General features: G+C 44.0%; 1 protein-coding gene across 1 annotated transcript in view; it reads left to right on the top strand.

The window, feature by feature from the left end:
* Positions 1 to 12,268, top strand: part of banp (BTG3 associated nuclear protein) — a 31,614-nt gene extending 19,346 nt beyond the window's left edge. The window contains exons 12-13 of the mRNA XM_079163725.1: positions 7,075 to 7,215; positions 10,815 to 12,268. Coding sequence (XP_079019851.1) covers positions 7,075 to 7,215; positions 10,815 to 10,931 — 258 coding nt within the window. The 3' untranslated portion in view covers positions 10,932 to 12,268. The remainder of the gene's footprint in view (positions 1 to 7,074; positions 7,216 to 10,814) is intronic.
* The last annotated feature ends 244 nt before the right edge of the window (positions 12,269 to 12,512 follow it).

Below are 12,512 nucleotides of genomic sequence, written 5' to 3'. Positions count from 1 at the left end.
GTGTCATCCGCCTGCGTCATTTATCAGTGATGGACCTGAATGCCGCCCATCTGGGGCCTTTAAAAGTGACGGTCAAGAGTCTGAAGACAGCCCCCCCCCCCCCCCCCCCCCCCATCTGTTGGACACTCCTAATGGTCATTGTGGGAACCGGGTCACAGAACAGGGAGTCCAACTCGGCACTAGTCCCTCCGTCAGCACTGATGGGACCTGTAAACTCAGACCCACTCCAGAACCAGGATAAATTCCGGCAATGTATTGTGTAAGAGAGACGGTGCACCGAGGGAGAAGGACGTGTCAATGAGTAGATGAAGGAGAGGATGAGAGGAAGAGGGCCAAAACAAAGAAAAGGGAGAACATTAGGTGAGGTAATGAAGAGGGAATAGATCATTTAGTGACATCTACTCCTCATAGTCTGTTGTTAGTTAGTTCGCCTTTGTAAAAGTCTTGATTTGTCATGTGTACACAAAAAGCAGATGCTTGAACAATGCGTAAGGTTAACCTCAGAAGAATCAGGGTGTGATTTGTGCTGGAATCACACTGCTGGCCCGTAGCCCGGGTTACTCCGTTGTCCTTCTTTCTCTCTGCTCGAGAACGTTGTTTCTAATATGTGAGGGGTTGTTGGGATTCCTGTCATTCGAGAGGAGGGTAAAATGAGATGAAAAGATACAAACAAGATGTTTCATGACCAGTGTTTAGAGTAAGGGGGATGTACGTAAGCAGTCAAGGATTTAGAGGTCTAGTGGTGGATCTGGTTTCAAAGGAGTAGTAGTCTGCTTTGTGTCCCTGTGGCATCGTGGCCTGGAGGTAGAGGGCCACGGATCGGCGAAACCGTCCTTCTGAATGTGTGTGTAACCGTGCAGAGGAGGGTACCCCCAGTGGTGTTTTCTTTTTTTTGTTCTGCGCGGGCAGAGCCCAGGGGCGCTGGGGTGTGTGAGTAAAAGGGAACAGATGTTCTAGATGGATTTCATCGTGACTCACCGTCAGCGCGGACGGGGTGCAGCCCGGCCTCACTCGGTCCTCGGCCCACAGTGCTCATTATGCATCAGTTTCAACTTCAGCAGGAAGCCTTAAAGCAACACTTTGTGCATTATTATGGGCTCTGGGTTAATTATAGCCTGGTTACGGTGATGCATCTGTCATGTAAACAATTTAATCCGAATATTTGATACGCAATACGAATAAACATAATTTCATTAACAGTCTTTCCAGTGACTCCTGGCGTGTAACATTTATGATTTCCATCTTATTCATTTTTGTGTGCAACATGCACCACAAAAATGTGAGTGAAATGAATGCAGAGTAGTGTGTTTGGTGATAAAACAGCAGCGTGGACTAGCATGGGGGGGGGACAATAAAACTTGTTTTTCATGGAAATGATAAAGAAACGGCCCACATACACTGCAACCAAAGGTGTTTTATACAATCCAGACTACGCATTCTTCTGAACATTACCGTGACTATTAAATAATTCTGCCAGAGAGTCCTCTGAATACGTTGTTTTGTTTTCTCAGTTTTTTTTTTTTTTTTTAACCAGTGCTGGCACGCGTACAGGCAGCTGGAGAAGTGGCTTTATCTGATGTGATGTCTCAGTCAGTTAGAGACTCCAGTGTGCTATGTGCTGATGTAAGATGACAGATGTTCTTCCGAGGCATATCGGAGACTTCATGTAGAGCTGTCGGATCCATGGCTGCTGTGTGTCAAAGGTGCTGCTGTCAGGACCCACGGAGATGGTTTGGGGGTCTGGGGTCAGCTGGACATGTTTAGTCTTGAAACCGAATTTCCAAAGCCTCTCTTCATTTGTTTTGGATATTTCAAAGAACCGTCAATAGAATCGCATGTTTCACTTCAGCTGTGTCAGAAAAGAAAATGGCATTTCATTGAAGAAATGTGTTGGCCTTCGTCATTGTGCATTTGTAGTTTCTGTCTCGATTACTTGTTCAGATGGGTATTTTGTGCAGTGTGATATTTTGTTAGTCGAGTTTTACAACCTGTGTGTATATCACTTCTTCTGGCTCCGCCAAATTTAACAGGATAATTGGAAACACGATAAAGTCATCATCTTAAATCATGAAATTTACAGATATTGTAAAAATGCCGTCGTCAATTAGGCAAGTCAAGCTCTCATTGGTGCCTGAGAACAGAGAAAACCTTCAATGGAAATTCCCTTTTTTTAAGAGGATTGACTCTAACGGCTGTTATTTTTGTCATCAGTCCCCCTTTGATTTGCTGGTTCTGGATCAGAATTGAAGTCAAGCTGGTTTTGTCATAAAAGCTCTCTGAGTCCTGTCTGAACGCGACTCCCAGTGTTCTGGTGGGAGTTGCAGAGCAAAGGATGCGAGGGAGGGTTTGATGGGATGCAGGTGTTGAGGGTGTGGGTGGAGATGGGAAGCAGTGGGCCAGGTTACAGGGTCAGGGGTCTGGCAAGACATCAAGATTTATAACGCGGATGTATTTCATGGAGTTGTGTGTGGACAGGAGAGGGAGACGTCAGTAATGTACAGTAATATCAATTGTCAGAAATCGGACCTATAACTGCAAATAAGTGACAGAATTCACAAATCACAAGTGCAAAAAAAAAAAAGCATGATACTCTTTGGCTTTTGTTTCCGCTTCTGACATTTTTTGATTTGTATCGCAAGCCCACTTTTGTCTGTTCAACCATTTTATGAAATCAGAATAGTTCTTAGGCTCAGAGGTAAAATAAAAAGAGTTCATGCTCGCAGTGAGACGTTTTAAGGCCAGAGTGTTCATTTTCCCAGTCTACACCAAACAATCACTCAGCACACCGCTGTGTCTGTGGGCATCTTTACAGCCGATTCACAGCCAGCCCCGAGCATCCCCCCACACACACACACACACACACACACACACCACCTACCCACCCAGAGCTAATGTTTCTACTTGCACATCTGTCCACGGTTGGCAGTTGCAGATGTTGTTGTTGGCTGTGAGGCTGAGAGGAAGTTCCAGCCACTCCAAAGTCCAAATGTTTCTTTTTTCATTTCCCTGTTTTTTTTTTGTTTTTTGTTTTTTGTTTTCAGATCTGAACGAAGAGGAGCTATTCCTCCGTGGGCGGATAGGAACCACATTTGTGTGGCGCTCTTTTTATTTTTTGTCTATTGTGTATGGATTTTTGATTCTTCTAAAAGGAGGATCTTGTGTTATTGGGGATTCCAGTGTATGTTGATTGCAGCCAGGGTGAAACTAAATCTTTAAAACCGTACTCACAAACACACATGCACACTAAGCAGTTCCCTCATAATATCGTCCGATTCACAGCTGAGTTTTAACTGAGACCTCCTGTGAGACTGTAAATTGATGCCAGTCTGCACTTTGTAAGTGCTTTGTGGAAACATATTTCCGTATTGATGAATTACTCTCAGACTGTTACCAATTGCAGCATCTCCGAACAACCCATCATTTCTTAAAGCCCTCTTTATTCAAGTTTAACTACTTTTACGTGAACCCAGAAGAAAATACAAGTCAAAAATCCTCAGACAAGTGATGGGCAACAGAGGCTTGTTTCTGCAGTTGGTTATTGTCCTAGTCTTGGAATCATGAATGTTTTTGAGTTACGCGTCTGTTGTTCATGTTTGTCTTTGCTCTCACATTGCTGTGTTTCCTTAGTGTCCTGGATCCATCACTGAAAGCATTACAGCATCAGCAAAAGATTTATTTATTTTCCTTCCCTATTTTCCTCAAGGCCATGGCAGATAGCGAAGCCTGCAGAGAATTCAGCGCTCTTCTCTCCGGTACTGTGCTGCAGTGTCGTAGCCCTTCACCAGCCGGCCAGCTGATTATTTAAGGGTCCCAGTCCCTAAAACTTTAAGATCAACCGTAACTAATCCACTTAAGATCTGCTGATGGCCCCTGTTTCTGACAAATTGAGCCCAATATCTAATATATTAGTCTCATTTTTTAGTGAGTCATACCGGCTTTTAGCTGAAAACTGAGATTATAAAGTTTCCCCAGTGTCTTCTCCAAGAAAGCCCCCTCAAACATTTCCAACCTTATCGTATAATTTATTAGTTTCTACTAACGATCTTCAAGGAGACTAACTTATTACCTCATAAAACCTTTCCTTGAGGTCATTTTGAGATGATTGTTTTTGCGTCATTGCCAGAAAACTTATTGTGTTGTGTTGATTATGTGGTAGTTATCAGCACTACTCTCACAATATTATTGACAACAAATCAATAGTTTGTATCTAGAGGAGAGAAAAGCCTGAAATGTGTCCCTGAGTAAACTTTACTGGCATCTTCTGGGAAGTGGATGTACATTTCTTGAGGGTAGAATTAGCGTTAGATTGTTTTTCGACTGAGTCATACTTAAATACCAAGCATGAAAGTAATACACCCAACCAGTGGAGAGGAGTTGCTCCGACAGAGCCGGTCGTGGGACAGGATGTGGACCCGAGAAGTTCCTGTGTAATTGGCGCAGAGATCTCACAAAGCGTTCCAACTCTGTAAATGCTTTCCTGAGTCTCCGCGTGCTGCTCCTCACAGCTGAGAATGCAAACGGCTCGCAAGTGGAGGTTGAGAATCTAATTGAGTTAGACAAGTGTTTATGATCTCAAGTATCAAACATAGAATCTCTCGAACCGCGGTAAGTGTACACTTACAGGACGGACACATGATCGTGCTTGAGTTTCTTCACATATACGTTCAAATGCACACTTGGCAAAAGCTGCGTTTAACTCCTAATCAGAGAACTGTGTGATGAAGTGACGGAGATAAGGATGGATCTCTGTGGATGTCTGCCCTGAACAAACACTTGACAGCTGGCTATACATGTGGGTTCTCACTGTCCTCAATGAGGTGACTGATAGAGCATTGTTTTCATGGATTTAGAATCCTTACTGGAAGTATATACAATAGTTTGACAGAGTCAAGTTAGCTGTTTCCGCTTGCTCCCTGTCTCTATGCTAAGTTAAGCTAACTGGCTCCAGCTTCATACTTAGCGCATGGACATAAGATTGTTACCGATCTTCTCTTCTAATGCTCTGTAACAAAGCAAATAAGCCTCTTTCCCAAATATATTGAGCCGTTCTTCTCGAAACTGAACGCTCCAGGCTCAACGCGCTAATCGATCAGGAATGTTTTATGGGTCCTAAAAAACAGAGTGATTCATTTGACCCAGCTCAAACAGTCCTCTGCCTCAACCCATGTCTGTGCTTGAGGAGTCCTGGTTCTGTAAACGGTTAAGTCAGACAGACTTCTAACACTAATGGCTTCCATCAGGCTGACCGTGCCTGGCGCATTCTGGTGATGAGGCGGCAGACTTTGTGGTGAAACTGGCAAAGTCTCGTAGATGACAAGGCATGCCGGCGGGTTGATGGGGGGGAGGGGGTTTAACTGAACCTTTGGGGCCCGTCAGTAACTCCGAGCTTCAAAGCAAAGGTTGGGCTGGGGGTAGGGATGCAGTGTGGGACTCTGGGATTGGAAGGGTTAGGGGGCAACAAACATCGTCTGTAATTGAGGTTTGTGAGGTTTGGGTTTTTCTGCAGGCTTGCATATTCTCCCCTTGAATTGTAATGCCTGTTGAGCATGTCCCAGCCAGTCCCAGTACCAACTGCAGCTGGAAGAGGACCGAGCTGGAGACCTCACATAACATTACAAAGAAAGCACACGAAGACAACATGCATATGAAACCTGCTAGACAGAGGCCTGTGTTCACGATGCCGTGCTGTAAAACTCTTGACACCAGCGGCTAGCATATGCTGCTAATACAGCTGCTGGTGCGGAGAAGGAGCCACTGGCTGCACACGAATCTTGCCTGACGTAAGAGGGTCAGCGGGTGTCCTGCACACACGTGGTTTGTTGACAAATTAAAGTGAAAGAAAATGTCGGCAGTGAGGGAGTGTTACAATGTGTTGTATTCTATACGAAAAACACCAGAGGTGAAAGGTAGCCCTATTTACGTTTCTAATAACTTTAACATTTAATCATGTTTTATTTATCAAAAAAGAAGGAAGGTCGACACTGGTACATGTTAAGACAGAGCTGGGTCACTACAGGCTGTAAACCAACAGCATCTTATTGTACCAACATTGGTTATGTCTTGAGTTATTCTATTTGTATATTTGAAAAAGCCGTCTGATTAAAGACTTTTAAACTTTTTTTAAAAAGGGTTTTATATATAGTTCTGATTTGAGAGAAGGGGATATTAAAGATCGTTTCTTAATTTGTAATGAGATGCTGAAGGACTTTAAAACTTAAAAAAAAGAGTTACTTTTATAATGAAGATTTCTTTGTTTCTCAACAACAACAACATCTGCGTCTGCCATCAGCCAAAATGTTATTTTAAACATCGGTATCGGCCCAGAATTTCTGTTCCAGAATTTCTGTTTCCCTCCGTTCATCTGTTCCTGTGTCTGTGTTGACAGCAGGATTGTATGTTAATTTGTATGTCTGTTGTCACATGGGAGTTGTGCTGTCCAAGTCACAAGCAGTACTTGCTAATCCCAGAGCACGTGTATGTGTGTGTGTGTACACTTGTACGAGGTCACACACACGGGGCCTTTTGTGTGTTTGTGGTTGCAGTCTATCTATAGGAATACCCTACAACACTCCAGCTGCGCTTCTCTGTAATTAGTGCGTCAGAACCACCGAGCTCTACCGTCGCCTGGCTGACTTGTAACACGGTGGGAGATTAGAGTCCCCTCTGCGATGTCTCACTCTCCATTCTCTGACAATTTCTTTTATTTTCTTATCTAAATATGACTTAAATTAAATGAACCCAAATAAAAATGAATCCTAACCAGCATAAAACAACTTAATTGAATTGAATGGACCATAAAGTTCTTCTCTCAATGTATAAACAGAGGTCGGAATGAGAAGCGGTGAGAACAGCAACTGAAATGTTTATTTACGTCACTCCGATACCACCGCATGACTCTTTCCTTGCCACTAAGTTTCTTGGTGTGTTTGTGAGACACTGTACTTGTAAACACCCGATGGCTGTAATCAATAAACAAACACATCAGATAGGACAGAAATGAGGCTTTCTGCTCTTTTGTTTTTATTTATTAGACTGAAAACGTCAGTTATGGTTGTTTCTTCTTATCTGTCCTAGGTGCTACGTGGGGCTCAGCTCATAGCGGTGGCATCAGCTGATGGCGGGGCCACGGCCGTAGAGGGCTCCCCGCTCCCTCCTGACATCCAAGTGCAGTACGTCCAACTAGCCCCAGTCGCAGATCACACAGCTGCCGTACAGGTAAAAAAACACACATACACACACACAGAAACTCTCCCAGGCTCTGGCACACGTGTACACAGATTGTTTGTAACTGGGAAGCATTCCAGGTGCTGGAGTATGCTTCTATTGTCTGAGCTGAAACAGACCATGGTACTAATCTAAATCAGTCCCTCTACATGGGTTTGTTTTTGAACAATCCATAATACATTACTGTTCCTCTGAAATGCATACTGTAGATCAGGAATCAGTCTCTCAGTGATGCCATTAATCTGTGCTGTGTGCTCGCTGCGCGGCCAGAAGAACGGATGTCCCAGGATGTCAGGGTTGTTTTCAGACTCTGGTTTGTAGAAGTAACAGAGAGAGAAACTGAAATGCAGAGTCTGTGTTCTTGTTCCTAATCAGGAACATTTCCTTTTATTCATATAATAAATCTATACAAAGATGCCCTCCATGTTTACAATCAGCCAGAAAAGGTGCCAGGAAGTTAGGAGTATCTTTTTTAAATGCAAAAATATGAATTTGAAAGTTTACTTTTCTTTAAATATACGAGTCTTCTGGATCATTTCATGACACTACGGGGTTAACACATTAGTGATACATATGTCAGCTTTGTACCTTACTGCTGACTCTATTGTAAGTCTGGAAAGTCAAATGGAAGTAACTACTCTGTACTTATGAGTCACATCAGCTGTCTGTAATGAAGACGCCAGACAGAGTCACAAATGGACATTTACAGCTAATTCCAAACATTACCTTCCAAACCAACAATAAAACACAAGCCAAAAAGGGATTTGATCCGACATACAGAAACTATCCAACAAAGCTCAGCCGCTAACATCAACCTTCCAGTAGTGAATTTGTGGTGAAACTTGGTTATAATCTAAAGTCACATAGACAGTCTTGTGCTTTTTTGATTTTTTCTTTTGACCTGCAACGTACTTTTCACCAGAGTTGTTAATAGTTTGTTCCTGAAGAATATCATGCCCATGCAGAGTAGGAAACTCTTCGACGGCAAGTCAATCTGTTTACTGCCGTCCAGTTAGAACAGTGGCTCATTGTGTCAAAGCCCCAAAACTCCTTTTGCAAACAAAAAAACTGTCACAGTTTCATAAATCATGACAGAGAACACAGTAGTTTAGTTTCTTCTCTACACTGAATAATTAAGCTCCATTCACCTAAAATATAAAACCATATATTTGTCCTCTTTTAGGGATCCATACCCGTCTTCTTCCCTTTTATAATTCTTCTCTGACAGGCAGCCAAAGGTTTCTGGGCTGACACCTGCCTCCTTTCATGCTCTAATATGTTTGATCAGCTTCATAATGAGGCACAATATATCCTGTAATATTTCATTCATAATTACTGTAAAGTTATAATGGAAATATGCGTGCAATTTATCTAAACTACTTGCAGGTATTACGGGTCTGCTTTCCCCCTGTTGTCATAATTGTGCTCAAATAAAATACACTCGGCTTTCAGTCATTATGATGAGTGTTTGTAAAAACAGTCATTTAACATATGAAAGGGGAGTGTTAAAAGGAGAAGAGTAGCAATTGTTAGATTCATGGTTGAGCTTTTTGACGCCACATGAGGAATCAGGATGGTTCACACGGCATCGTGGTCCGTTTCACTGCGAGGAATATCAAAGAACCACACTTTTCCATTGTTGTCTCTGCTTTTTTGTTTTCCCCCAAAATACTTTGAATATCACATTTCCTCCTGACTGCTTCTGTCCCTCAAGTCCCATGTTAAAGTGGGTCCCCTGTCGTCCTGATGGGAGTCTTTGTTGTGTCGTTATACAAACAGAAAGAACTTGAAATGATTTTTGTCTGTGTGAAATACCAGCCTCACATGGATCTCCCTGCAGACAGTGATGCTGTTGTTTGTAGCTCTCTCAGGCAGACACTGTCTTGTTGTTCTTTTGTTGTCTGTAGTTGTCTAGGTAACTGGTAAAGCATCCTATATTGCGTGTGGATCATACACAAACTGATAGACTCTAGCCAGCATGCAAAAGGATTGCCGCCCCATACGCTGCACTGCGAGGTCTGTTCTCCATGTTTCAGCAATCAGACTGTTTGTTTACTCCACTGATTCATCCTCCTAATGTTTGATTGTACTCGGATCTTGACAGAAATCAACAAAGTCGGCAGACGTCTGATCACTCATCAGCGTTGTGTTCAATGAGAGTTTGGGTTCAGTAAGGGCGCCGGGACGTGCTCAAGGACAGCATGAAACAACTTGTTAACAATGTGGTGTTTAAACTCGTCAAAAGCTGATTTTCGTTCGACTTCAGTGCCAAAATGATGTACGTATTAAGTGAATGGATGCATCCAGTATGTTCAACATGCCAGGACTTTACCTGGTTTAATCCCACCAGTAATCGATCGATCAACAAAATATGTTTGCAAACGATTGGAACAGAGGGTGAGAATGAAGACACAGCGTTGAGCAGCCTCCAGGGAGCGTCGGTCTGGTACAGGCTGGGTTATTATCACAGTTGTGTTCCTAAGTGTAGACGTTGCTGGCTCTCAGTTCAAAGTTCAGAGGAAGGTTAGCGCTGCTCTTTCTTTTTTTCCTCTCCCTCTCTTTCTGAAAAGTGTTGAATCATGTGAATTGCTCTCATCTGTTTCCAGACATATGGTAGCATTTACACAAGTTCTTGAAAAATGACTTTGGCTTTTGTATTTATTTATCTCTGCATTTTTCCTCTCTTTATTTAATAGTTTCCATTACCCAAACTAGACGAAGTAGGGGGGGGGGGGGGAGGCAACACACTGTGATTCTAAGGGGCATCTCTGCGCGTTGGTGCTAATCTTTAGATGCAACATTGTTTATCTCCGGCTCGGGTCCAAAGCTAGGGCTGCAGAGCCCCAATAGCCCGGTTTAACCCCGACGCAATGCATCTGTTATCTGGGACTATTTCCAAATGGGGAACCAGGCTTGGCGGTTCAACATGTCCGATGTTTCAAGTTCTCAATGAAAAACATTGGTCCGTATGAGTTTCACTTGGCCTCTTCACCGCCAGTGGTAACGGCGTGTCCGCCTCATGTGTTGTTGCTGCTGCTGCGGTGCAGCTGTGCTCCAGTCAATGCTGTTGTCTAGTGACAGCATGCTGGGGAGGGAGGATTAAATGCTGCAGGTGTGTTTGAGGGAACCTCTGGCGTGCGTCTGAGGAAGGAGTGAGTCATTCTTCATGGTCATCATCCAGGACTGAGTCATGAACCTCTCATCTTTTCAGGTTGTTTTTTTCTTACCAACACAATACCTCGCTCTGTCTGACACCGACCGTAGAGACAGCCAGATAGCATTAAAATACAAATAGCTCAACACTTGTCAAGTCTCTCTTCACCTGTCGCTCCACCAACCGTCTTCCTCTTTCTTCTCTCTGATACATCTCTCCCCTAATCTCTCTCTTTGTCATTCCTCCGCTCCTTCTATCTATTGTCCGTGCACTGCGGTTTTCTCCCCCAATGACACACGGGTAGGGGCTATAGTGTGGTTCGTCTGCATCTGTTTGTTCCCAAGAAACACACAGATCTCAAAAAGTCTTCCCAATTATCACCCCCCCCCCCCCCCCCCCCCCCCCCCCCCCCCCTCCTCTCTTTCATGTGTCGCAGGCTGCTGAGCTGGCGCCGGCCCTGCAGGCGGACCTGGAGGTGAAAGAGGCCATCCAGGGGGCCATCCAGGGAGAGAACGGCGAAGTGGTCCAGATCGTTACCTCCGTGGCCACCTGAGAGCCCCTTCTGGTCCAACACAGCCCAGAACTCTGCCGCACAGCACGGGCCGACGAGTCTCAGAGGTCGACGAATGCACACAGTCTGACAAGCAACTCAGTCGAAAAGCATTTTTAACAAACACTGAAGGTTACTGATGAAACACAGGGAAGAAGCTTTTTCTTCTTTTTTTTCCTGCAATCTCTCCTCAGTTCATTGCCAACCAGATGTCTCAATGTGGAAATGTTCTTAGAAACTTGAAAAGATCATGATATTCCCAAAAATCAGCTGTGGTCTTTCTGGTGTTGTCATCATGAGAAGGCCCTGGCCCACGGCAGGACACACAGCGGGATTATTGTCTATCCGGGGAGGATGCTGCTCATGCAGACCATCACCCTGCCACCTCGTCAACACACATGTTTTGTTTACAGCAACTTGGAAAACAGTGGAGTTATTTGGAGTTAATCCCAAATCGCCCATGAGGTGTTTTTTTGAATCCCTGAATCCCACCTCACACAGCCAGTCCCGTGCTCCTGTTCTCCTCATGTCATGTCACGGTGGACTGTAGGTGGACTGTAGGTGGACTGTAGGTGTAGCTGAGCACAGCCTCTCTCGGTTGTCATTCATTTGGTTCCACTCGCCGTGATTCGCTCCGTACTGTGTCTCCCGGCTGTGAGCCTTCCTCTACTTCGCTCTTCTTGTTTTCATACTGCTTTAGCCACACAGCTTTGTTTGTCTGTTTGATTTATCTAATTCTAACATGCTGACATTTTTGGGGGGAGCTTTAATTTTGGAGGTAGAAGACCATGTAATAGAAGAGCTGGTGCCAGTGGGTAGGCAGGACAAGATGCTCGTAGAAGAACCAAGGACACCGTGAAGTTGTTTATTCACCCCAGTTTTGTCTCTGTGAAAGATACATTCATGTGAATAAAACATGTTTGTGGTTGCCATAAAAGTGTGTTTTTATTTTGGTTTCTCTCTGTGTTTTCGCGTCATTTCCAACCCGGGTCATCAAAGATGTCCGAGACATGACTCTGCTTTCATCCACGACAAATAGATAATTGAAGAGAGTGTGAAATGATAGTTTGGTTTTGAGGTCTTGTTTCATGTTGAGCTGATTTGCTGTATTTACTATCTCTGAAGTAAATATGTATCATGTCCACAGGATTAGCCTACTGTGTTGTCGGCAGTCATGTAAGCTAAGCTGTTACATGCGGCCTCAACAAATGAATATGTTGGCCTCATTATAGAAGTGTCTGGACTGTAATTACATTTCTTTAAACTCCACTCTGTGCCCACTGCATGGTTCTGGTTTTTGTTTGTGTTGTGATGCTCCGCTGATGATGAACATCTCTGCAGTCAACAATAAAAGAGATAAGCGAGACACTCTTGCGGCTCTTGTGTTGGTTTAGGGAAGTTTCCCATGCTCGGTGTGATGTAACACCGTATTTTGGAGTTGGAGGAACCAGGCGACAAAATGAACTTGATGGAACAACAGCCCGGTCTTGGCTGCTTCCTCTTGTTTCCCTCCAGTCTGTTGTTGCTGTCTCTGACCCCCTTTATTCATTCCCCTCTCTTACGTGCTCCTCTTCTCCCACTCAA

The sequence above is a fragment of the Pholis gunnellus genome, assembly GCF_910591455.1.
Source record: "Pholis gunnellus genome assembly, chromosome: 7".
NCBI lineage: Eukaryota > Metazoa > Chordata > Actinopteri > Perciformes > Pholidae > Pholis > Pholis gunnellus.
The sequence above is the reverse complement of the archived record's forward strand: the minus strand, read 5'-3'. Positions and strand labels throughout refer to the sequence as shown.